General features: G+C 41.2%; 1 protein-coding gene across 1 annotated transcript in view; it reads left to right on the forward strand.

The window, feature by feature from the left end:
* The first annotated feature begins 5,487 nt into the window (after positions 1 to 5,487).
* Positions 5,488 to 26,367, forward strand: part of CHCHD3 (coiled-coil-helix-coiled-coil-helix domain containing 3) — a 250,644-nt gene continuing 229,764 nt past the window's right edge. Inside the window, exons 1-2 of the mRNA XM_016220479.2 lie at positions 5,488 to 5,707; positions 16,459 to 16,546. Of these exons, the coding sequence (XP_016075965.1) occupies positions 5,627 to 5,707; positions 16,459 to 16,546 (169 nt within the window). The 5' untranslated portion in view covers positions 5,488 to 5,626. The remainder of the gene's footprint in view (positions 5,708 to 16,458; positions 16,547 to 26,367) is intronic.

Consider the following 26,367-nt stretch of genomic DNA (forward strand, 5'->3'; position numbering starts at 1 on the left):
GCAAAGGGTACTATTAAGTGGAAGTCAAAGATAGGGGGAGAGGTTCCTGCAATGTGGAAGAGCTCTGACTCATGATATTACTAGATGCATGGGCAATGCAGTGGCCAGTTTTACTTGAATAGTGATGGGATGCTAAAGGGAGACCATGTGCTTTGTGTGCCATTACTGTGGTGACTTTCAAAGACACGGACAGGCATTGTTAAATGATATTTATGAATGACACATATTCATTGCTGACTGTTTCATGCCATTTGGTTTTTTTAAATATCTTCAAGTATGCTGTTCAAAATTCTTGTATTCAAAATATGTCAAATAAGAACATTTGCACATGTACACACACACACACACAACTACAGTTCTACGGCCTCATTGTTTTTATATGATTCTTAAATGGTGGGTAAAGCTTTAAGGCTGATGTCCTATTACAGCCTGTCGAATAAGTCTCAGTCCATATTTTCAGAATGTCTTTATATTGATTGTGTGCACCACATAAGAAGCACTTGTCAGTGATTTTAATTGGTTTGCTATAACTATGGCAACTATATGTCCTAGATTTTCTAGGATGATCCTCATTTCAAGAACTGATGTAATTGTCTCTATAAGGACATAAATAATAGTCAGAGCATGTGCTCCAATTTTTAGCTCGCGTAACATGATCATGATATCTATACTCTATTTCAGCAGAGGTCATAGAATCTGAGTGCTCCACCGTGCAGCTTAAATGCTACTGAGCAGAGCTGGGAGAGGGCTGCGATGAACAACACATTGATTAGCTTTGCTAGCTGGGGGCCTGAAACAGGGCTCTCCTCCCTGATTCCTCATCATGCCAGGTCATGTTCTTTCTGTGTGTGTCACTTCTTCTTTCACGTCTTTCCTGCCCTTCCAACTAGTATATCAGGGACAGTCAAGTGATGTGTGAAGGAAAGTGGTAGAGGGGGGATCCCCAGGATTGTGCCTTCTGCAACCTTTTGTTCAAAGTTGGGATTGAAAAACTGAGAGTATGTAGTGAGAGCTTTCTTCCTACCTCAAGGCTTCTGGAATTGTTTGTTAGTGTGATTTGGAAGTCCAGGTGGATTTTTTTCAGTGGAGGGGCAGGGGGATTGGAGATGATTGGAATTTTAACAGTGAAAGCATTTGTTTGTTTGTCTGTGACATTAATTCCAGTGTTTCACGTGGTGGGGAGGCAAGAAATGGTCCAGGGTGAAGGGGTTTGAAGGTAATGCTGCTTGAAGGCCAAGCTAAGACTTGTAAAGAATCAAATTACTGCTCGGTTCTCTGCTCTGCATCAAAGTAAACTGTTGATACTCATTCTTTGTAGAGTGCTGGTGTCTTGGCTGGAGAGGGAAGAAAATATGCTGCATCGTTGTTGTAGATATTTGAGTAGGCCTCACGGGATTAGGAAGATTCTTCAGTAAGGTTACCTGTGCTCTGGAGCTTAGGAAAATGGAACAGCTGAACCCCAGGAAGACGAGGTGCCTTGACAGAGCCCGCCATCATAAAAACTACAGTTGGAAGTTTCTGAATTCTAGGCAATTCCGGAAGCTTCTGGAGTTGTGGGTCTTCAGTCTGGTACTCAGTTACTTGTAAGACTATGCCAATGCTCGAAGGTCTGTTTCATTCTAGTCTCCTTTTCCATTGGCTTATTTTTCAGCACCTAGAAGCTCCTCACATTTTCTTTTCTTTCTTTTTGTTTTCCTCATAAAAGCACCCAAGTTTTCGCTTTATTAAATGATAAATTAATTTCCATCCCTTTTGGATAGCTATGCATTCCTCCACAGCCTCATAGGCATGTAATTTACATGTCATAAAGCTCATTCATTTTAAGTGTGCAATTCAATGAGTGTTGGTGTAGTTACAGAGTTGTGCAATTATCACTGTAATAGAATTTTATAACACTTTTATCACTCTCCAAAAGAAACCTTGTACCAACTACAAGTCACTCCCCATCTCACCCTCTTCCTGCCCTTGGCAAGTCTAATCTACTTTCATTTTCTATAGATTTGCCCAATCTGAACATTTCTTTTAAATGGAATCACTGTGTCTGGTTGCTGCTGCAGCTTTTGTTTGCATAAGGTCCTTGAGGTTCATCCACATTCTAGCATATTTCAGTACTTTATTCCTTTTTATTGCTGAGTAATATTCCATTGTCTGGATGTACCACATTTTGTTTATACAGTCATCAGTTAATGGATATTCAAATTGTTTTTTATGCTATTATACATGAAATTATTTTCTAAGTTTAATTTTGGCATGTTAATTGCTAGTGTGTAAAAGTACAATTGATTCTTGTATGTTGATCCTGCATCTTGCTAAGCTTGTTTTTATTAGTTCTGATAGGTTTTTAGTGGATTTCTTGGTTTTTTTTCTGTTTATAACAACACATCATCTGTAGATAGAGATACTTTCACTTCTTTTTCAATGGGTGTCTTTTATTCTTCCTACAGTTTCTGCTTCCACCTATCTTTAGTTTGCTACGAAGCCTCATGTTTCTGAGTCGGTATCATAGCTTCTCTCTGCTATCTTTTTTTCTATGTTCTGAATTTTCAAGTTTAAATAGAAAAGGGAAAAGGACCTAGAGACTTTGATTGGCTTGTGTTAGCTATTACTTTTGTTTGGGCAAAGATTTGTATTCTAGCTCATAAATTTCTGGCTAATAAATGCCGCCCTTGAGTTAGAAGATCACTAAGAAGCTGTGGTCAGATAGAAAGGGAGACCACATTTTCTACATATTGCAAGACATTTTCCTTAGAAGAGGTTATAGGCATGGCCTGGCTTTGAAATTGATACAGGTAAAACAATATTGTTATATTAGGCATTTTCCCAAGAATAAGATATATCTTTTTTTATTCAGATTTTTTGTTGGTTGTTGGTTGTAATGGATTATGGATTCTTAAGTATTTTTAGTTATTTTATTTTTTATTGAGGTATAATTGACATATAACATTACAGTAGTTTCAGGTATACATATCATGAGTTCATACTTGTGTATATTGCAAAATGATCACCACAATAAATCTAGCTAACATCTGTCCCCATACATAGTTTCAATTTTTCTTCTTGCAGTGAGGACTTTCAAGATCCGCTATAGTTAAAAATATTGTATTGCATATCTAAAGTACTTTTAGATTACTGGATAAGACTACTTACATGTTTCTCTATCATAAAAAGTGAAGACACCACACTACAATTCATGATTAGCTTTCATTATACCTATTTAGTGGAATGAACACATTTAATATTATAAGGAAATAAATATATTTAAAATAACTAGTAGTTCCAACATCTCTGTAATCCCCAATTACTCTTTCTTTGTAATTGATTATTTTGGTAAGAATTTATTGAGCATCCGTTTTATATAGAACCTTCAATAAGTGCTATAATATTGGGATAATATTGGTGTTGTTTGTGGAGGGGAGGTCCCAAAGAAACAAAAGACATAATTTCTGGGATTTTCACTTCCCTGTAGAAGGAAGGTTAAAACATTGTAGAACTTGAGAATCTGTACAAAATAGCATGTGGTCTCAAAACTGCAAAGTGGCATAATACAATTTGCATACCTGTGTGTTGAGAAGAACAAAATGATGACATGCAATAAATTCGACGCTCTGCTACTGACCAGGAATACAGAGATGGAAAGGCATGGTCTCTGTCCTAAAGACACCTGGAGTGATAAATCAGCACATAATTGGAGCTCAAAACATCACTGCTTTTTTGCGGATACCTTTGGAATAAGAGGCTGCCATGCTGTGTTGTGGCTGGCTGCTTTTTCATGTTGAAAGATACTGACGATAGTAGTGTGGACGAAAAAGGGACCACTTACTAAACTTGACAAGCTCAGGGGAGGCCTGCACGGTGGGTCTTACAAACTCAGAGGCCTCATGTAACAATATAGGATGGTCTGAGGGTAAAACTTCTTAACTAAAAGCAAATCATGGTGGATAGTCATGTCCTAGGCCAGTATCTTCCTTGACAAAGGTCAATCTTTAACTTAACTAAGCCTGTCTATTGTCTTTTGCATCTGGAATAACATACCTTTGGAATAATAGAGTAATTCCACCTTTTTTTCCAGACCACTCAGGGCACTATCTCCCATCAGAGCAGGAGACCCCAGAACCCCTCATTGTTAACTTGTTCCCGGCTTACCATCTCTGTGGGTTGCAAATGTTGTTAACTATCCTATATGCACCAATGAAAAGAAGTATGTATCTCTCCATTTTTCTCTGCACCCAATCCCAGTGATTTCCTGCTTGGCCTTCCCCTTCCTTCCTAATCTACCACTAATAAACTTCATGTAACCCTCCTTACCCCTCCTCTTTTGATTGTAAAGTATAAAATAAACTTCAAAACCGCCATTCTCCAGAGCATTTTCTCACTGCGTTGAGATTTTGCTTCCTGGCAATCGTCATCCATTTGGCTCAAATAAAGCCATAAAAATTCTTACAGGTTTGGACATTCCTTACGTTTCTTACCTTGACAGGAGCATCCTTAACCTAATTTCTAAAGAGAATGCATATGCTTCTGTAAGACTAAGATCACATGGCTAAACTTACATGTCACAAAAAGAGTTAGCAAAAATGTTTTGTTTTTTTAAATGTGCATGTAGATAACTTAAAAATTATTTACTGAGTCTGGAAGAGATGAAATAGAAACCTTCAAAATGGATCTTCTCCACTTTGATGTAGTGTTAATTCCTCCTCTAATATACGCTCTCTTTGACAGTGACTGAAGTTTTCGCTGCCTCATTGGTCTGACGTCCTAACTGGTTTATGTAACTGAAGTGGAAGGAGACACAGAAGCGTGACCTGCATCCTTGGTGCAAATAACTTATTCACTCTGTTTTCTTATATGCAGACTTGAAATCCATAACATTTAAGATTTTACTTTACAAACATAAATAAAACAGTACACAGTTTATGAGACAAAGTCATAGGCCAAATATAGCGTTTTTTTTTTTTTTGTTTTTTTCTGGGGGCTGTTTACAAAATAAGAGATGCTAAATTTTGCCTTAGGGATTTGCTTAAGGGAAACTAGAAAAGGTTCCCATCGGAGAGTGCATCTCTTTATTAAACTGTGCGTTCCTTTAGGAGAGAGACTGTATTTTTCTACTCGCTAGCATAAATTTCTAGAATACTATCTTTAAAGCACGTTTTCTTAGATGAATGAATGAACTTCCCGGGAAGTTGCCGGGTTAGAAGCCTGTGGAGCCGTGAAGACCACAACTCCCAGAATGCCGTGCTCCCCTTGAGCTCAACTGGTTTTGGAGAGTATGTCCCATCGCCCTTGGTGCCAGGTCGAGACTACAATTCCCACTATACCCAGGGGCTCCGGAAACCTTGTCAAACACCACCTGTTGCCATAGCATCCGGGTCTGGAAGAACCAATCAGGGTGCCCCTGCCGAGTAGAGGCGGGCCGTTCTTATCTCCCACCAACCGGAGGCATTTTGCTGTGGAGCGTGACCGGAGGAGGCGGGAGCTAAGCCCCGGCGCCTTCTCCTTGCTTCTTGGGGTCGTGGCCTTGCTCCCGCCGTGCAAGGTAAGCGTCCGGGTACGTCCACGCGCGTGGGTGCGCGTGTGGCCTGGAGCGCTCGTGGGTCCGCGCCAGGACTCCGCGGGGACAGAAGCAGCCATGGGCGGAACGTCCAGCACCCGCCGGGTCACCTTCGAGGCGGACGAGAATGAGAACATCACCGTGGTGAAGGGCATCCGGGTGAGTGACAGTGGGCGGGCGGAGGGCCGGCGCTCGAACTTGGACCCCAAACCTCCGACCTTCCCCGGACCCGCTCAGCCCGCTTTCCCCCGTCCCGGCTCCCAGTGTTGTCCGGCCCGAAGCCGAATTTTCTGCAAAGAAGCTTGAAGTTTCAAGACTTGGGACATTCATTCAGAGCTGTTTCCTGGTTGGGTGGCAAGTGCTGAGCACGGCCGGGCGGTGGGGGTGTGTGTGCCGGGTTGATTAGATCCTCCAGGGGCTCAGAGTGCAGTGAGGCTGGTGTTGACTGTATTGCTCACTAGTTGTGGCACTTTATTTGAAATCCCCGCCTCACCGTACCCGTCTGTGAAATGGGGTTTGTCCTACTCCTCCTGTGTTCAGGACCCAGACCCTGCTTTTGCACTGCCCGCATCACCTTTTTTGGGGTGCAGTGGCATCTTAAGGAACCCTTTACCTGTTTCCTGTCATTTAGTACTCTTTATCTTATGCCACCCATTCCCCCAACAGACACAGACACCCACCCACGCACCCATCCATCCATCCACCGTAGGCTTTTCTGGCCTAAGGTGACTTCTGGCTTCTCCCTCCTTCAGTTTCACTTGACATCTCATCTTTCCCAGGCGCCTCCTCTATGGCCTGGGTGCCCCAAGTTTTGGACTAGGCCCAGTTGTTTCAGGACTGGTGCCTGCCAGCCTGATAGGGCTTGAGATAGGATTGCAGTTTTTCAGTCCACTAGAAATAATGCAGTCAGTTCCCGCCAAGACATTGTAGAGAATTTTTAAATGACCCCTGCCATGTGCTTGATACGTAAACTGAAAACTTGATTTTTCTCCAGGGTGTCAGTTTCCCAGCACTAACTTCATTAACACACTCTCCGCTGCACCTGAATTTGGAGCCACACATTTTTGGAAGGATGCCTGAATCTAGTAAATGAAGTACTTTGACTTCAGAAAGTTTTATAATAGTTTTAATTTTTCTTCCTCTGTTACTACACGACCAGCATAAGTGAATTACATGTGTAAATTATTTTTAAGCATTTGTTACTAGGAAATAAAACTTCTTAAATACTTAAACGTGTTTAAAAACTTTTTACTCTGAAACTGTTACCTTGAGAAGAATTTATTAAAGTTTTTTTTTTACAGAAACTCAGACTGTTGAACTCAGTTTTTGGTCTGTGACCAGCATTTCTTTATATCATATTAATTAATGGTATTACCACATTTTTATTAGATGTCAGAGGCTGCATTCTTTGCGCTGTTGTGGTTCAGGTGGTCCTCTTTGGAGTAAAATAAAAATTATTCCAGAGATTTGTTTAATCTTGCCTTGAAGTGTTCCATACTGGAGGGTGACAAAGAAAGAACAGTAAAGAAAAGCAAAATAAGTTTTGGGTGAGAAGACATTGGGTAGAAAATGCATAAATCCATGTTCTCATGCTCTCTTGCAGACACAGCAGTGACAGCAAACAAAATTAAAAGAGCATTTGGCCACAGCACGGAGATTCATATAAAATATTAGATAAGGTTAAGTAGGATAATAGGGATAGGTATTAGATTAAAACGGGAAGATTGGCTAAAAAAACATTTTTTATTTTTTACAAAAGAAGCTATGTGCTTTAGGCACTCAGGTTAATGAAGGGAGTCTCTTTTTTTTTTCTTTCTCTCAGAGTACAAGTTACAGTTCAAGCACACACCATGCTCAATTTGACCTCTGTGCTTTGCTTTTCTTCAGTATATACCCTTCACCTGGAATGCCCTGTTGCTTCAAATCCTTTTTTCAAGGATGATTTGCAATTTCTCTGAACTTGTTTTCTCATCTGCAAAATGATAGGACTTGAGTACATCACTAAGATCTCTAATCTTTTTCAGTTTGAAATTCTGTGAGTCTAGTGGCACCATATGTTTCTTGTAGCCATGATCAGCCCATTGCAGTTTCCTCTAAGTATGGCATGCTGTTGAATTGTTGAGTACTCAGGGGTCACTGTGACTTTTTCGAGGTCTTGGTTACACCAACTTGGAGTTAAATATACCTCAGTTTAAATCTCGGATTAGGCATTTACCAGTCTGCGACCTTGGACCAGTCACTTCTCTGATCATATTCCCTTATCCTGAACCAGCATTTCTCGTTTGTGGTAAGAAGATGAGGTAAGGTATTTAGAGCACGTGGCACATTGTAGGTTTTTAATAAAAAGCAGCTGTTATGTAGGGTTCTTTCCGCGTCTAAATTTTCTAAGATTCTTTGGCAGTATTGTGTGGTCTAGTGGAAAGAGCGTGTGCTTCAGAACCAGGCAGACCTGGGTTTGGTCCTAGTTCTGCCTCACTTTACTGTGTGGCCCTAGACAAGCCACTTTCAATGTGTTTCCCTGTTCAGTATATCTGGATAATGCAGCCTAATTGTGGTACTTAGATATCCAGCACTACTTGTGAGAATTTGACAATGTATGTAAGCATCTGGCACAGTGCCTAGTACTTAGCGTTTAGTACTTACACAAGTAGCTATTATGAGAGCTATTCCAGGGAATGGATAAGTAAACTTACATGAACTTAAAAATAATAGATAAAAATGAGAATATATTGTGCTCCCGTAGGCATACCTGAAGAGGTGTGGACTGGGAAATGGGAGTCCTCAGTTCTTCAACTGATTGCCTGTGTGATTTTTGTCTAGGTATTTTTTGATTTTTCAGCTAATTTTTGTATTGTACTTAGCTTGAAACAGTCATCTCCTTTCCCTCGGAGGTGTGGGAAGGAAGGATTAGCAACACTGTTGGTATCCTAAGTGAGCCACTGTTTTTAGCTCAGGTGATTGAAACATGGTGCTGATGAGGCCCAAACTTCATGCTGAATTGCAGATAGGTTAGTTCAACTTGACTGAAGAAAACGTTCCAAATTTGCCCAGTTGTCTAACATTCATGTCGTCACTCATAAGAAATAAGAGCGTACCAACAGTTCAACAAGTCTCAATCACTGCTGGAAAACCAATTCTGTGTTCCACTGATATACAAAGAGTAACATTTAGTAAGCAACATGAGGCTTTTGGTAAGAGAGAGAGAGAAAAGAGGGGGGAGGGAGAGAGAAACATCGATCAGTTGCCTCCCGCATGCCCACTGCCTGGAGACTGAACCCGAAACCTGGGCGTGTGCTCTGACTGGGGATCGAACCGGTGACCTTTTGATGCATGGGACAACGCTCAACCAACTGGGCCACACCGGCCAGGGCTAGGCTGTGTTTATTAATAGATCATACTTTTCCAGAATTTTCTTGCTTCAATAACTAGCAGTTAAAGGATCTACTTACAATTTTAAGTATAAAGTTTCTTCTCACCTACGAGGTGTTATTTTCATGGTATTTATGAGGTTTTGTTCTTTTTCTTAATCCTTCACAATTAATAGCTTTTCCCACACTTCCATAAAATAACCCGTATTCTTATACCTGATTCCAACTTTGAATCTGAAATAACTTATGGGTTAGATGAAAGGCCACACTCTTGCCTTGCCCTCCTCTCCAAGTCTAAAATAAACTTCTTGTGATAGAAATACCAAGCGTTTTTATTATTCATAGTGCATGTGCTTAATAGGATTTTTTTTGGGTACCTACTGGGCCTACTTGGCAAGTATGCCTTCTACTTAGTCTTTCACAAGGTTATCTGAAACATCAAAGCTGTAAGTGAACTCTTCCAGAGCAAATGTTAACTTCAATGAGTATCATTTTCAAACTAGTATTTATCATGCTTTCCAGGCAGAAACTAATCTCTGCAACTGGTCCTGGTTACTTACATGGAACACCACTAGTGCTTTGGGAAGCACTGGCAGTCGAGAGCCTGGAAATGAAGAGAGTATTTAATGTGGGACGTTGTTGAGGCTCCTGGAGAGAGTACATTAATAGAAGCTCCAAATCCAGTCAGTCATTGGGAGTGTTAAGAGACGTCCCGGTAATCAGTTAACTGGTAGGTGATTGGTCCCTTCCCATGAGTCTCTTGGGCATAGTACCAGGTTCTACTTTCTGGGTTTTATATAGGCAATAGAAGTTCATGTTTTCACTAATAACAAATATAAAGAAATACAATTTACAAACTACAAACATAAGCTAAAAATTACATTATATATACGACATTCCCCACTCCTCCCATGGGTATATAAACAAGTATTTGGGAATAATTTCTTGCAAATAATAATGGAAATTTTTGGAGCCTGTGTCTTAAAATGGTAATTGTAAAGGAAACCAGTATTCTCACAGAAAATGACCTATGCTACATGGAAGGAAGACCAAGTGAGAAAAATGGGTCTGAGTCCTTTAATCAGTTCGATAAAACACATCTGGAAGAAGATGAGTTTAACTATTATGGAGGTGAGCGTCTGAATTGTCTCTGTCCCATGTGTTTCTAACTCTGCATCTTAGGGAATGGCACCTTAAAAGGAGTTCTCGTTCTCCTTTTACTCTGTTCCTTGGAGGTAGAAATACTTTATTTTGTCCATCTCACCCTTTCTGCTGTTTCTGAGAAGATACTGGGTTCTGAGTTGGGGGGTGGTGTATTTGTGCTAATTTTAGGTAAGACCAGCCAAGGTGGGTGGGAAGAGATGGGCGGGGAGACTAGAAGACGACACACATCTTTTCCTCTTTGGAGCACATGCTGGTGTGGTGAGTAGTACAAACCCCAAATCGGCCAGCCTCGTTTACTTCAATTTGTTGTTAGGAGCAATAGAGCCCAGGGTGGGAAGTCAGAGTCGGCGGACTGAGTTCGGCTATGCTGGCAGGCCTGCTTCTCTTGGTTCTCCCTATACCGTGGTGCCTCGGTTTTTGAATGTGATCCGTTCCTGAAGCCCATTCGAGTTCTGAAACGTTCGGGAACCGAGGGATCCACAGCCCACTGCTGGGCCTCAGGATCTTGCCCTCAGCGGAAGCGGCGGGGCATGTTTGCCTTCAGAGGCGTGTTTGAAAACCAAGGCATTTACTTCTGGGTTTATGGGGTTCGTAACCTGAAATGCTCATCAACGGAGATGTTTGAAAACCGAGGCACCACTGTATATTAGAACAGTTGTTCTTCTGTTAGTTCATAAACTGCTGTAAATCTGTAAACTGTGGATTCTGCCCAGGAAAATGCAATAAGCAGACAGTTTTGCATACAATTGAGGGATTAATCCATAGACTCCTGACTCCTTGGAGCTCAGGGCATAATTCTAGCATTAATGTGTGTGAGTATATGTGGGTTATTTCACCATTCTTTGCTACAAATAATTTCTATAAATCTCACTTGGTATTTGCCTTGATGGAGATTCCTGAGATGTCTGGAAACCAGGTATAGTAGCTATAGACCTTTAGGTAGAAAAAACCTTTTTATGAAAAGTACCCTGTGTAAGGAAAGGTGTTCCTGAAGTTGTTTCTTACACAGAAGCTGCTTATCCTGCACTTGCAGAAGCTTATGTTGTACTTTGACCCCCTTTGTGGGTCAGTTTGCATCGCATCACAAAGAAGAGCTGTTCTATAGCTACATGTTGTGCTTATAACCCTGGCCAGCATCTCTAAATCTTGTCAGCTGCTTCACAAGTGAGTGCCACAGTTCACAGAGGAGAGCAGATGAGTGTGCAGGTCTGGAGGGTATTAAGTTGAGATACCAAAGATAACATGGCTATTGCCTTGTATCAACGCAGCTGTGAGTGGGCTGGGGGGAGGGTAAGTCAATGGTACGCTGCCATTGGGGCTCCCTTGGAAGGGCCTGAGAATGCACTTAGGAATGATTTTACAAACAAAAAAGAGGTTGACTCTCAATAAGGCAACCCTACAGTATGTTTATCAACTCAAGAAATGAAATGTGCTCCTTGGAGGACATGCTTATAAATTTCCTTATAAATATATAAGCAAAGGCCATATTGGGAAATGGTTTGAATTTGACGTTCAAGTAGCAAGTTTTGAGGCATCAGATAAGCCACAAAAAAAAAAAAGAAGAAACAGTTAGTGATTAGGTTGATAGAGACATTGCACTTTTACTACCCTGAGAGCATAGACAGGGATAAAGCAGCACCTTCTATGCTATACCAGGACTTACGCAGCTGCTCCTGGCAATGGCTATAGGCCTTTTCCTGATGCACCTCAGAGCAGGCGCTCAGGACACATTCAGGCTGAGCTGATAAGAGGGAACCCAGATGAAGCATCAATTGAAGTCCCAATGACAGGAGCTGTATTGGTAATAACTCTACAAGATATTTTTGCAGCAGGTTAGAGTTTGCGATGCACCTGTAATTCCAGAAGTTGGGTTATTTCCACTTTTCAGATGAGGAGAGTGGGCCCATTGAGGTTCCCTAGGCTAGTTGTAGGTAGTAGGCAGCCAGTGCTTTTTCCTCTGTCTGGCAAACCTTTTACTTTACTCTTAAGGAATGATACTTTTGAGGCTGCATTAGGGATTGGAGGGGTTTTTTGTAGCGTTCAATTTGTAAGTAGCAATAGACTGGCAAGGTATGGATTTTGGTGAGAAGTAGATGAAGTGGTATTTAGAACTATGGTGGCCTGTGAGGGCGTATAGCTAGTACTTGATTTTTAGAAAGCACATTCACCTCTGATTAGATTAAATACATGTACATCTATAGTATAGTTGTAGTTCTTTGACTTTGGCCTGAAATATAGAAATATAAATTCAAATATAAAATTATATTTGTCATATTAGCTTTATATATATTAGCTTTAAACATAAATTATATTAGATATATAGTATTTAGTATATATAGTATATAATAGTATACAATACCTAGTATATATGATAATAAATGATAAAACTATTGTATAGCATACTAAATAAATATATAGTACATGATATGTCAATTAAAATAGCTTTAAGATTCTAAAGCTTAATAAGGTTCATTTTATCTCCTTGAGCGGAAGTGATAATATTTTTATTTTACCACGTGGGATTGAAGGAGTGTATTGTTTAATAGTAGAGAAAGCACTGGACTAAAGTTTGGGGGTTACTGCTCGTGTTCCTGATGTTACCAGTAACTGGATGTTATTCAGGATCTCTTTTTTTCCTCATCTGTAAATTGGGAGGGTTAGAGTCAATCTTAAAGGGTTTTTCCTAAGATGTATCTCAGTGGCTCTCAGTTGTTAGAAAAGATGCACCTGGCCCTGGCATCTTAAAAAAAAAGTCCCCTGGCACTCTCCTTTCTCACCTCCACTTCTTTCCCAAGGAAGGAGCCATGAGGTTTTCCTTCAACGATCACAACTTTTGAGCTGTGGTCTTTCCTTTTACTGTCTCGCTACCATTCTGGTTTGGATCCTGAGATGTAAGTAACTGTTCAGGTACAAACTATTTTGTTCACTGATGTAACCCAAGGGCCCCAATTAGTGCTTGGCCTAGTAAACATGTTTTGAGTGAGTGAGTCACTAATATGTAGGAACTCAATGTTGTGGAAAGGAAGAAAGGCAAATTCCTGTTCCACACTGGAGTGGCTATCGCAGACCTGTGCAAGGTACGCTGGGCACAGGGAAGGTCGCTTTAGTTGGGCAGAGTTGGTATGGAATTGGGAACTGTTTGGCGAGTGAAGACGTTAGGATGTTTGAACTGGATTTTGAAAGGTGATTCCCTCCCAAGGGGCCAGGGGAAAAGGCCATATAGGTGTGTGTAAAGGCAAAGGGATGGCAGTAAACAAGAAGCCAGTATGGGTGGAGAACAGGGTATGAAGTATTAAAGGGAAAAGCTGTGGAAGTTGAGGCTGGAGAGTTAGGCCGTAACTAGATGACGGAAGTCTTGAATGTCCTGCAAAGAATTTGGAACCTCTTGTTAGCAGAAGGTCACTCTTGCAGGATCGAAGCAGTGAGTTATGTGATCAGGTTTGCATTTCGATGGTGCTGTGCATTTGGGCAAGGGAGAAGAGATGATGGAGTCATTAAACATTTAGGGGCTGTGGAAGTCATGGCTCCGAGAATGAGCAGGAGAGAAGAGTTGAGGACGATCCTGTGTTTTGATTTAGGGAATTGGATGGAGGTGGTCTCGTTAATGAGATAAGGAAGGCAAGAGGAGACTTTTGGCAGACATGAATTCAACTTGGGACGTGTTCAGTTTGAGATGCTTGTGGTCTGAAGGGGAGGTGTCCATTAGGCAATTCAGTGTGTATGTTTGGCTTTTGGGATAGAGGTCTTGGCTGGAGATAATGGATTTAGAATTCGTTAATTTATCAGTAACAGTTAAAAATAAAGGGAGTGGATGAGGGTACCAATGGGAGCATGAGAGTGAGAAGAAACAGGCAAAGAACAGGAGGTGGGGCCCTCTAGCATTTAAGGGTAGAAAGGGGAGGGGATGCCTGCAAAAGAGATAGGATGTGGCCAGGGTCCTAGGACAACCAGGACAGTGGGATGTCAGAGGAGTCAGGGAGGGGTTTCCAGAAGAGGGGAGTGACCAAAGAAAGGTGTTAGATGCTAAAGGGAAGTAGAAATAGAGGAGATTTATTTATATAAATATAAACATAAAAGGTTATTTACTTGGTCAGTGGTGACTTTACCTGAACACTTTCACTGCTGTTTTGGGTTCTAAGCCAGATAGTGGTGAGCTAGGGAAGGAACTAGGAAGAAGGCCCTTGAGGGTTCTGGAGGGGCTCACCCAGCTACTTGACCCAGAACCCTGGGCCAGGGCATCCTTCTTGATGACTTCAGCTTCACTCCCACATCTAGTCAGACACCGAGTCTGGCATGAAAGGGGAGTACCTGGTGTGACCTTGAGACTCAGGCTTTCTGGGTTTGAATCCTGGCTCCATTACTGGTAACCTGTAAAACCCAGGGCAAGTTATTTAATCTGGCTGTGCTTCAGTTTCCTCATCTGTACAGTGGAGGTAATGAAAGTATCTTACAGTATTGTTATGAGTAAAGCGCTTGGTTTAGTGTGGTGCCTGGCCCATAATAAGCACTCAGGGAATGTTAGCTATGTTGAATCCTAAATATCCTTTGAACGTGTTCTCTCTGGATTAGTTACCGTAATAGTTTTTTTCAAAACAACTTTATCGTGGTATGATTTACATATAAAATTTATCTGTATTCTGTATATAGCACTTTCTAATAAATTTACCAAGTTGTGTGACCATCACCACAATTTAGTTTTAGAACATTTCCTTCACCCCAGTAAGCTCTCTCATGCTCATTACAGTTAACCCCCACCCCCACCCCAGCCTTAGGCAACCAGTTATCTACGTTCTGTCTAAATAGAGTTGCCTTTTCTGGGTAGTTCATATAAATGGAATTATAATACCTGAGGCCCTTTGTGTCTGGCTTCCTTCACTTTAATTGTTTTCTGGGTTTTTCTGTGTTGTAGCGTGTATCAGAAGCTCATTCCCCTTTATTGCTGAATTTTATCCCGCGGTATGGATCTCTATAATGTTTTGTTTATCCATTCACCAGTAGATGGACGTTTGCATGTTTCCACTCTTGCTGTTATGAATAATGATGCTGTGAACATTCCCGTGCCCCTGTTTGCGTGGACATATGCTTAATGGCTTCTTAATTGGTCCTCCTGCTTCTGTTCTTGTCCCCATTCAATCTGTTCTATACACTGTAGCTAGAGTGGTCTTTCTAAAGTGTCAGTCTGATCGAGTCATTACCCCACGTAATTCCTCCAGTAGTGCCCAGTCGCCCCAGGATCAAGTTCAGACTCCTCACTTGAAGAGCTTACTAAGTAAGAGTATTCAGAACCTAAACCTGTTTCTCTTTTCATCTACTCTCACTAAGCCCCCCCTGCAGCTTCCTGCCTCAGCCATTCTTTTATTCATTTATATTGTTTCGCTCATTTATTTAACCACTTATTCAGTTAACCAGGCCTAGCGAGGCTCTGGGGATGCCCTAGTAGCCAGGACAGCCACATCCTTGCTTTCACAGAGCTTGCTTTCTAGTGTGAAATGCAGACTGTAAACAAGAAAGCATCAGACAGTGGTAAGTGCTATAAAGAAAACAAGAAAGGATGGTGTAGAACTGGGGCTGACGACTCAGATCTCAAGCCTGAGTGTCCCTTAGGGCCTCTGCCCGATTGCCAACCGCCTGTCTGATGTCCACTTGATGGCTAGTGGAGGTAAGCCCTGTTTCTCCTTGCAGTACTCTTATCCCGCTCCTCTTCCTAACTCCTATTCATCCTTCGCAGCCCCACTCCCAAAGCCTAGCTGGATGCCTCACCCATTGTACTTGGAGAACTTCCATCACAGACTGTCTGATTGAGCAGCACCCTTCACACTATATTTAAATGCCTAACGATCGCCTGTTTCTTCTACTTCACTTTAAGCACCTTGGTAACTGTTGAGCACCTAAAGTCTAGCCTAGTTCCTGGCACATTGTTGGTGTATAAGAAGATCTGTTGAAGATCTGATTGTGGTTAGTCTTGAACTGGAGGGAGAACTGGACCATTTTCTTGGGACTGGAGGGAAGGATGGTGCTAAGGCCTGCTGCATGCATAAATTAATTTGTAGGGTTAGGGGAAGAAAGGTGGAAGAGTTCTGATGGCTTCCATTTGCTCAGAGATTACAATTTAGTGCACAGTATAAAATGAGAACAGTTATTTATAATGAGCAATTAGTAGTACATTAGAAGAAATAAAAAGTAGTGCTGTGGGGTGCATCTTGAAGTCTTAAAACTGTTCTTACTTGCTTTTAGTTTTATAGCTATTAGAGTTAGCCTAATTTCTCTAGGCCATTCATTATACATATTGATATGGATGATTAAATTACTTGGATGCTATTGTACTGTTCTCTTTTTTGTTCTCTTATAATTGATTTTATTTTGATGTTGCTGTTTCAGCTTTCGGAAAATGTGATCGATCGTATGAAGGAAACCTCTCCATCAGGCTCGAAGTCTCAGCGGTATTCTGGTATTTATGGTGCCTCAGGTATTTCAGAATTTTAATTTTAGATTTTTTTAGTAGGAGAATTAGAAGTGGTAAAAATTCACGCGATAGTCAAGATCTTCGGCACGTCTGTCTTTTGTTATTTCGATGTTTGGCTTTTTCCAGGGAACATGAGACAGGATCAGGGTTTCTTTTAAAATGTTTTGCACTAAAAGTTGAATGAATCTACTTTCAAACAGTGTTTGGGAAATATTTTTTCTCCTTCAGCTCCTGAATCCTCTGTTAGGCTTTGGAAGGTTACTTCATATCTTTTTGTGTAAAGTGGATTACTTACAGAGATATTAGAGATTGAATAGTGAATATTTATAAAAAACATAGAAAATATTGATTTACTATTTCCAAATTGTGAACTCTTTCCCATGATTTTATTTTCTAATAGATTTTTTCTAAGTTTATAAACAGTTTATTTCTTTATAGTCTTAATTATTGATGAAAATATGGCGTTAAATGAAATGCATAGAGAATTATTAAGCCTCATTTTATCTGTGGATCATGCAGGATAAGAGAGTATATCTCTTTCCTCTCTCCTATCTGATCCATCTATTCATCCAGCCATATTTATTGAACACCTGCTACGTGTCTGGCACAATCTAATGAATGGGTATACTGTTTATTGGTGAAGTGGCAGTGAGAAAATAGTCAGGATGGTTAATCGTAGACTATTGAGAATGTATATTAGAAAGGGGTGTTGTATGGTAAATTCGGCTACAGGCTGAAATACATTGAGAAAGAGGAGATGCTGCCCAAATGCCATTCCCTCGGAGGCAGTTGTGACCCTCTTCCTAATCATTAAGCCATAACCGTGAACTCAGCTTCTGATATGTTTACAGCAGAAGGTACCAAGATAAACAAGAAATAGTCCTTGCCCTGTTGAAACTTCTTGTTCAGTGGGAGCATTAAGAAGGGTTCATAGTGGATTCATAGTTCACTCATGCTGGATAGAAAGTCACCGCTTCCTCCTTGCTGGGAACCTTTCCTTGGCTTCTGGGTCGCACTCTTGGTTTTCCTCTCATCTTGTTTGCATCCTCAGCCTAGCCTTCTTTGCTGATGTCCCCTAAGTAATGTCATCTAATTGTATGCCTTTTGAATTGTTGTGTAGATGCTTTGCCTCCCAAAATTCCATCTCTGCCCTGACCTCTCCCTGCAACTCAACTTAGACATCTGCCTACGTGAAATTGCCATTTAGGGATCTTCCACTTAATCCAGCCCAGACCCTTTTGTTTGCCACAGTTGCTTCTGCTCTCCGTCTTTCCCAGTAAGTGGTACAGGTGGGCAGACCCCAAATCTGTCTTTGAACCTGTCTTCACTGTCCTAGCTCCAGCCCAGATAACCAGTGGCTCTTTACCTGTCTCCCGCAGAAGCTTCTGCACTGGCCTCCTGCTTCCCCTCTCGTGTCCTTCCGCTTTGCCTTGCACACAGGGGCCTCGGCAGTCTTTAAAAAACATTAGTTCATGTCTCATCGCAGTGGTGGATCTCAGTGGTACATGGAATATAATTGGAACTGCTTTCCTTGGCCTCTGAGCCACACCGTGACTGGTTTCTTCCTGCTTTTCCAGCATCATCTTGATACATGGATATTGTTAAAATTGGGATTTGATCTGAAATATAATTTGTTCTAGGTAGATTTTTTTTTTTACGTACTGTGTTAAGGAGATAGGATGATGATAAAGATAATGAAATAATGATGAAATACTGATAAGTAATACTTAGTGTTTGTTACATGCCAGCTACTCTGCCAAGTCCTTTATATATCTTATCTCATTTAGTCCTTGTAACCCTATGGGGAAGGAACTGTTATTAACCCATTTTACATAGAAGGAAACCGAGACTTGAAGTGATTAATTGTCTTGCCCACAGATACACAGCTGGTAAGCAATGGAGGTGGTAGTTGAATTCACTCTGTAAGAGTCTGGAGCAAATGCTGTTAACCACCCTGTTTTATCATTATTTGAATGACACCTTGCTTCCTTTGTTGAAAGGATGTGACAGAAACTAGTTGGAGGGAAGGAGCTGCCTTTTAGTGATGTTCTGCTTGAGTTCAGGAAAGAACCTTCTATCTATAAGTGATTGTTGATTTTTCTAGCTTTTTTTTTGGTATTGGTTCTCATTCAATAGCGAGTTGAAGGAGAGAAAGTGTTTTCCTTCTTGGTTGACTTCTTAAGCCGATCCTTTGAGAGAGTGGGTGTAGGTGGGGAGGCTTTCTATAAATGCTCATGGTGTGGCCTGCAGAGCATGACACTGGCATTGTGATCATCTCCGGCTGTACTGAGGAGTCCACCCCTTCCCATTGCTGGGTTTGACATGACTGATGAACTCTTGGGTCCATGACCATCCTCGGCACTGAAAACTCTTTGAATATCGCCTTGTGTTTTGGTGGTCAGGCTAGAACTACACTCTAAATGCTAGCCACTAGTCACATGTGGCCTTAAGATTTAAATTAAAATTAATTAAAATGAAATAAAATAAAAATGTCAGCTCCTCAGTTGCACTCGTCACAGTTCAGTGCTCGGTACACATGTGGCTGGTGGCTACCACCTTGGGCAATGCAAGTACAGGACATTTTTACCGTTGCAGTAGTTCTGTTGCGCAGCTCTAGTCTAGACTGCGTCAGTGTTTGGCATCGTGATCCTCATTGGGCGATTCCAATGATGTGGTGACCGAGGTTATGGAGCTAGTTGACTCTGTGTTTGTGAATCTTGTTTCCTGCCTTTTCCACATCCCAGCTCCCCCAGGATTGTGGGTAAATGGAAACGTCAGGGAAGATTTCCCTGGGGTATACCATCTTCACCTCCGGCTTTAGCACAGCTTCCCAACCTGTGTGTTACAAGTGTGCTGGAGGTACTGATTCCATAGACTCAGAGTAGCTGGGGAAGACCTCTGTACCCTCATGTGCCATGTAAATTCTGTCTGCACCATGTGAAAAGGGCCCAAGACTAATAGTGCAGGATCTTTAAATAGATTTCCCTTACTCTTTCCAACCCAACCCAAGAAAAGAATGCAGATTTGCCATTCTGTTTTGAAGTGATCTTGCCTTTAGATTAAGAATGCAATTAACTATGATTGTGCAAATTAATAAAGATTTATTCTTCCTAAGATTTAAAAAATATGTGTATAAAAGTAGAACGCCTTAGAGTTTGTTCTCTTCAGCGTTTGTCTCATTTGGGGGTCTTGTTAGTACTCAATAATAGATTGCTTAAGATTTATAATTTAGATGTGTTATGAAATAATTTTTCAAGTCTACAAAAATATATTGATAAAAATGTCATTGGCCTTTTCTACATTTTTCAGTGTCAAGTGAATTATATATTATATGTGAGTCGAAATTTTAATATTTATCAAAATGCATTCTTCCTCACAAGACTGTAATTCATTTCGGCCCTCAGCTATTTATATGTGTGAGTATAGGGCAGTGTATTTGATGGACAGAGATTCCTAGAATTTATTATATAGGAATCAAGTTTTGTCATATATATAGTTTTGAGAATATAATTTATTCTGTAGGAAAGTGAGTTACTCTAAAGACTTTACTGAAACTATTTTTTGCCAAACCTTGAACCAGATCAATGACTCGTTGCAATAAGTATTTGCATGTAAAGCTGTTTGGGCAAAATAATATGCTGTGTGACACACGGCAGATTGTAATGCCACTTTAATAAATGAATGTGCTCTAAAGAAATTAACTGTGTCCTTGCTGCCTCAGATTCTTGGCTGTGTAATATGTTATCACAACTATGTTGGTTTGCTTTTATAATGGGGAATTTTTTTTTAGGCTGACATTGGGGATGCCATTGCACATAGTTATAAACTTACCTTTTCATTAACATCTTGCATTTTAAAATTTTATTTATTTATTTTTAATTTTTATTGAATTTATTGGGGTGACATTGGTTAATAAAATTGTAGGATTCAGGTGTATAATTCTATAATACATCATCTGTATATTGTATTGTGTGTTCACCACCCAAAGTCAAGTCTCCTTCCATCAACATTTATCTCCCCTTCACCTTCTACCTCCCCCCACTGACCCTTTCTCTCTGCTAATCACCATGCTGTTATCTGTGTCTATGAAGTTATTTTTTTCCTGTTTTTTGCTTAATCCCTACACCTTTTTCATCCAGCCCTGCAACACCTCTCCCTTCCGACAGCTATTTTCTGTTTCTAAGTCTGTTTCTATTTTGTTTGTTTGTTTATTTTGTTCATTAGAGTCCACATATGAGTGAAATCATAGGGTATTTGTATTTCCCTGATTGGCTTATTTCACTTAGCATAATAGTCTCCAGGTCCCTCCATGCTGTCACAAAAGATAAGATTTCTTTCTTTTTTATAGTCCAGTAGTGTTCCATTGTGTAAATGTGCCACAGCTTTTTTATGCACTTTTCTACTGATGGGCACGTGGGCTGCTTCCAAATCTTGGCTGTTGTAAATAACACTACAGTGAACATAGGGGTGCATATATTCTTTTAAATCAGTGTTTTGGGTTTCTTTGGATATATTCCCAGAAGTGTGATTGCTGGGTCACAGCAGCTCTTTAAGGCTCATTTAGACATAACACTGTAGGGAGAGTTGATCGTAAACAAGCTGTGCTTGCTCCTTTGACTTGAGTCACAAGAACTGAAGGGAGTTGCAATATCTAGGTTTCCAACTTTTAATGTCTGAAAATTTGTTGATGCCAGTGTTTCAACTCTGCACTTATTTTTGTGTGCTATGATAGATAATTTGCCGGACAGTTCCTAAAAGGAAGAGATAAATGCACTGTTGATTTAAAGGTATGATTTAAATGGAATTCTCTAGTCATTATAGTTCGTCCTTAAAAAGAAATCCATAAACAGTCTACATTTCGTGGGTGGTGGAACTCCTGCTGTTTGCTCCATCAGTCAGCAAATATTAGCACACAGCGTCTGACTTCAAGAACTGTTAGTTTGGTGAAAGCATATTTAATGTTATTGCGTAGTAAACAAGGACTAGTTTAGTACCCTTCCCCTGCTTAGTTAATATTTTTGAGTAGGTGAATGAATAGGTAAGTGAGATAGAATATATAAGAGGCCTAACAAGTGCTTTAGGAATTCAGAGAAAGAAGGTCAAGAGCAGGGGCAGACAGGCCATCAGGGGAGGTGGACTTGAGCTAAACCTTGAGGATTAAGGGGTTGGTGCTGAAGGTGTCCCTGGTAGAGGCAGTACACAGACCAGATTAATTCAGAGAAAGAATACACGTAGGTGTCTCATGGGTGGGCAAGTTGGACAAGTTAAGAAGCTTAATTTTATCTTGTTGTGTCTAGTTGCTACCTAGCAGGTATGTTTAATTTTAGGATGGAAGTTTAAAAAGTTGTATTAGTTGCTACTTTTTAATATACTCTTATTAATATTCTTATAGCTGAAAATGCAGTGCTGTTTTTTTTCATTGATATATTTAACAAACAAATCTAAATGGTAAGAATATGTTTTCCACCATAGTACTTAATAAAACCATTTTCATGAATAAAATAAGCAGCCCCATAAGCATTTTAATTTGTCCTTAATTGTTCCTATAGCAAAAAAAAAAAAAAAAAAAAAAAAAAAAAGATTGCCTTTAGCTGCTTCAGGCAGTGTAGGGTACAACTGACCATTTCTGATCAGGGAAGGTGAAATGAGATCAGTGGATTCTTGGAAGGATAATGTATAGGATGAGCTGGAAATCGCAGGTGGGGAAGACACGGCCACATGGTCGAGGTAGAAGTGGCAGAGCCACAGAAGCATTGGGCGGATTTGGTGACAAAGGCTACATGGCTGGCTCGTGACAGTCCCTGATTCACACTTCAGTCCTTTCTCCCCTGGTCCAGGGCACTTTCCTCTGTGACATTTGATTTATCACTCTTTGCGTTGTATTTAATTTTGAGAAACCAGCACAAATTTAAAGTCACTTTATTTTAAAATTGAGAAGAGAGCATAGAAAACTTAAGAAAATGGAACAACAAATCCTTGACAGTACAGTTTATATTCCACGGTACTTTTGGATGGTGAAAGGGGAGTCATGCAGAAAGGAAAAGTCTGCAGTGGTAGAGGAAGGAGTTGTGGAGGGAGAAGTGTAGTAGGTTCTGAAGTGTTGGTGTCACAGCCATCAGTAGCTCTGTGACTGAGAACTTTGATTTCTTGGTTGATTGGTTGACCACTGGCCTCAGATGCTTATTAAATCTTCAGAGGCCCCTGTGCTGTGTCCACTGTAACATAATTTACTTTCTATTAGTACTTCCAAGTAGTATGAAATCAAGTGGGTCAGAAATTCCCTACTTGTTCCTAAGTTACTAGAAGAAGCAGCTGCTTTGTTAGGTGCTTTGCACACTTAGATTGGAAATAGAGTAATGCCGTGGAGTCACGGGACTCAGGAGCTGGAAGGAAGTCACCTCAGTGACCACGCAGAAGAAGAGAAGCTGTGTTAAAGAAACTCCCCATTTTGTGCTGCAGTCGATTTTGGACACTGAAGTGAGTTGTGGGATAGCGGAGTGTATTTTCTCATAGAACAAGTGTTGTTACTGGGCATAACAATCAAGTAAGTCATGGATGTCACCAATAATATATCGTAAGCCACAGAGAGAAAACAACTAAAGTATAAGTTTTATAATCATGTTTCAAGGTTTATAAAATAAAATATCAGACATTGGTTATATAAGCAGCACTAATGGATTATATAGCCCAGGACATACAATAGATAAAAATATTATTTTTAAATTTAATATGCCAGTGGTAAAATAAATGCTTGATTAACAATATTTTTTGCTTTTCTTGGAATTTGATAGTTTTTGAGGGCATCATCTGGATGGCCCAGAGATCTTAAAATAAATTGCCCAAGAGAGCTTCAAATGTACATTTTCCTACTGCAAGCAGAGCTATTCAGAATCAATCCATTGACCCTTCCAGCTGTCAACCAAATAGTAGGTTATTGTTGATGATGATGTTTTTCCTTGTAAAAATCATTTTAAAAAGTAAGGTCTGACCCAGCATTTTATTTCTTCCCTTTACCCTGTTCTACCTCCCTGGTTTATTCAGAATTATTGGTACAGCACTCTGTATTAGTCCAAATCTGTGCCACCAGGGAACAGGGAGTGCTTTTAAGTCCCCCTTTTAAACTTGTTCTGCCCCCAGGCCTACTTGACACTGTTGACAGCTGTCATGGCACTTGAGTGTTCCTTGAAAAGCACGGGGAACCCTTAGGGATCACATGGTAAGGTTCTCCAGATTTTACCACAGAATCGCTATGGCACACTTAAGCCAGTGTTCTGGGTCTTCATGCCCTGAACCATGCTCTGACTGCATGGTTCATTGAAATATGTGTTTTAATTAGCCTGCATCAAATGATTGGAGCTTGAAATTATGTTACAGGGTAGTGATGATAACTGTCTCCTTATTTAAAGGCCGAAGGTGGTTAGAACATCTCGTAGATTGTGTGGTGGGATGGTAGAGGGCTGCTGAAAGCCCCTGTATATTGACTTTGTTGGAGGGACTTTGTCAAAAAGCGAGTGTTGCTGCTCTGCTCCTCACTTCATGCCCCTTTACTCTTTTCTGATTTTATTGTTTTTGCTGGTCCACCCCCATTGTTGCTATAGTCACAAGAGGGATACCCACAGGTCTTGCTCTGTATTGGAAGAATAGCAGCAAGGCTCTGCATTTTAATTTTTCTGGTTTCAAGTTTTACAATTTCTCTCATCTCTGGTGTCATGGCTGTACTCTGGTCACCATCATCTCTCCCCTGCCTTGGTCTTATGGTTGGTCTCTGGCTTGGGGTGCCTGCATTCATTCTTACATTCCCCAGTGTGTTCTCTCTGCAGCCCTAGTAATCATTTCAAAACTTAAAACCAATCATGTCATTTCTCTGTTTAAAACTTGAGGCTCCCCTTTCCCCTTAGGATGACTGAAATTTCTTTGACATAGCCAACTAGGTCCCGCATAGTCTATCTCCATTTGAGTCTCCTGCATCACCTCTGGACCCACCTCTCTCATGTTGTACTCTCTGTGTAGTCACATGAAGCTCTCGAGTGCCCTTGAACTTGTCCTTTTTGGGTCTGTGACTGTGGTGTTCTTTTCTATGTGAACACTGTTCCTCAACCTGTCCACCCCAGCTCCACCCCCACCTCCCCTCCTCCCCGTCTTTTATCTGGCGAATTCTTCCTACATTGTTCAGGTCATTGCCTAGAAATCACTTACCCCAGGAAGTTTTTCCTGACTGCAAGTCTGGGTTAGATGCCCCTTCCCTGGGGTCCCCTAGCACCCTGTATGTACTTTTTCTATCATTTATCACGTAGTACTGAAATTGCCCATTTACTCTCCCCTGTCCTTCAGCTTCCACAGCTTTTATTTACTCATCTGCCCTCTCAGGACCCCCTTTTATGGCCCTTCTTTCTGTGCTTCCCCTGTTTTTGGTGTTGATCTCTCTTTGCTGAGGCCAAAGCAGTGATAGGTCTGCCTTTGCTGTAGGTAAGCACTGACCTGTTGAGGTCAGGCGGTTAGGCAAAGTGGGACACAAGGAAGTCTCAGAGGGTTGAGGTGATTTCTCTGCCTTCAAGGGCCATTTCCCCATCAGCTCTCGAGGAATGTACATTTCCTCAAGTCAGAACATTTTTGAAGAATCTCCTTTTGTTATGTCAGCAACTGATCCTTGTTGCAGCATATGCTTCATTATATTGTAATTACACGTTTACTTGTCTGTCTTTTCCACTAGATTATGTGCCTTTGAGGGCAGGGAATGGTTGTTACTCATCTTCTGGACCCTCAACCACAATGTTAGGTGCTCAATTAATGTTTATGGAATGAAGGAACTAAAGCAAGTCAGGTCACATGTACAAGTGCATGTGTCAACCAGAGACGAGCAGGAGGAGGACCTTTTTCTGAAACTTGTTCCCCTGGGTATGGGTATGAGGTGTTTCAGTATGGTGGATGGTGCCCATACGGTGCTTTGCCAGCTTTGGGTTTTAACCATAGCAACCCAGAGAAGCTCTGTTGTAAGAGGCACTTTCTTGAGCACCATCTTGTGAAAAGTACAGATTTGTGGTTCTAGCCAAGGAGTAGGGCCCTGATTTGGAAACATCGATGTGGAAATTCATGGCCCAGCCCTAGTTATTAGTTTAGTTTAGCAAAGAAATACTCTAAGCAGACTCGCTAAGTTTAGGGGAGGGCTGAAGGATTTGGGATTTCCCCTGGGAGGCCTTGAACTCTCGGTTCCTGCTCCCGTCCTCCCCTTCCTTCTCCATTGGGCCCCAGTTGATCTGGCACCAGTCCCCTTGCCCTGAACTGTAGGGTAGGAGGCCTAGGTTAGGTTGGTGCCAGGCGTCTGGGCCGAGGCTCTGACTTGGAAAGCAGCGCTTTAGCTCTGCTCCCCAGGAGGGCCCCCTAATGCCCTCAGTCATCAGAACTCCAGCCCTCCAGAGAGGGGAGCTCCTCTTCATCAACCCTTCTCCCAGGCGGCGCTCCTAGGCTGGATCTCAGCTTCTGACTCAACTGTCACACCCCTTCTTCCTGAAAGGGTGGCCTCTCTCCCTGCTCACTCCAAGTCCCTGGGACCAGCCCTTTGAAGCCTGGTGGTTTTGCTATGTGGAAGCTCAGGAACTTCGAGGTCTGCTTTGGCTTCTGGTTAGGGATTGGAAGGAAGACCCACTCCCTGTGTCCCCTGGGCCACCGTGGGGGGGTGGGAGGCCAGGAAGCTGGCTCCTCTGTGTGCTCAGACCATATATCAATAGTGAAGCATTAACTAAGAGTGATAAAAGAAAAACTGCTAAGCATTTGGTGTGGCTCATCTGGGCATTTACCCAGTGAGTCCCATTTTCACCTTATTGCCA

This window comes from Miniopterus natalensis, chromosome 10 (assembly GCF_054644295.1).
Source record: "Miniopterus natalensis isolate mMinNat1 chromosome 10, mMinNat1.hap1, whole genome shotgun sequence".
Taxonomy (NCBI): domain Eukaryota; kingdom Metazoa; phylum Chordata; class Mammalia; order Chiroptera; family Miniopteridae; genus Miniopterus; species Miniopterus natalensis.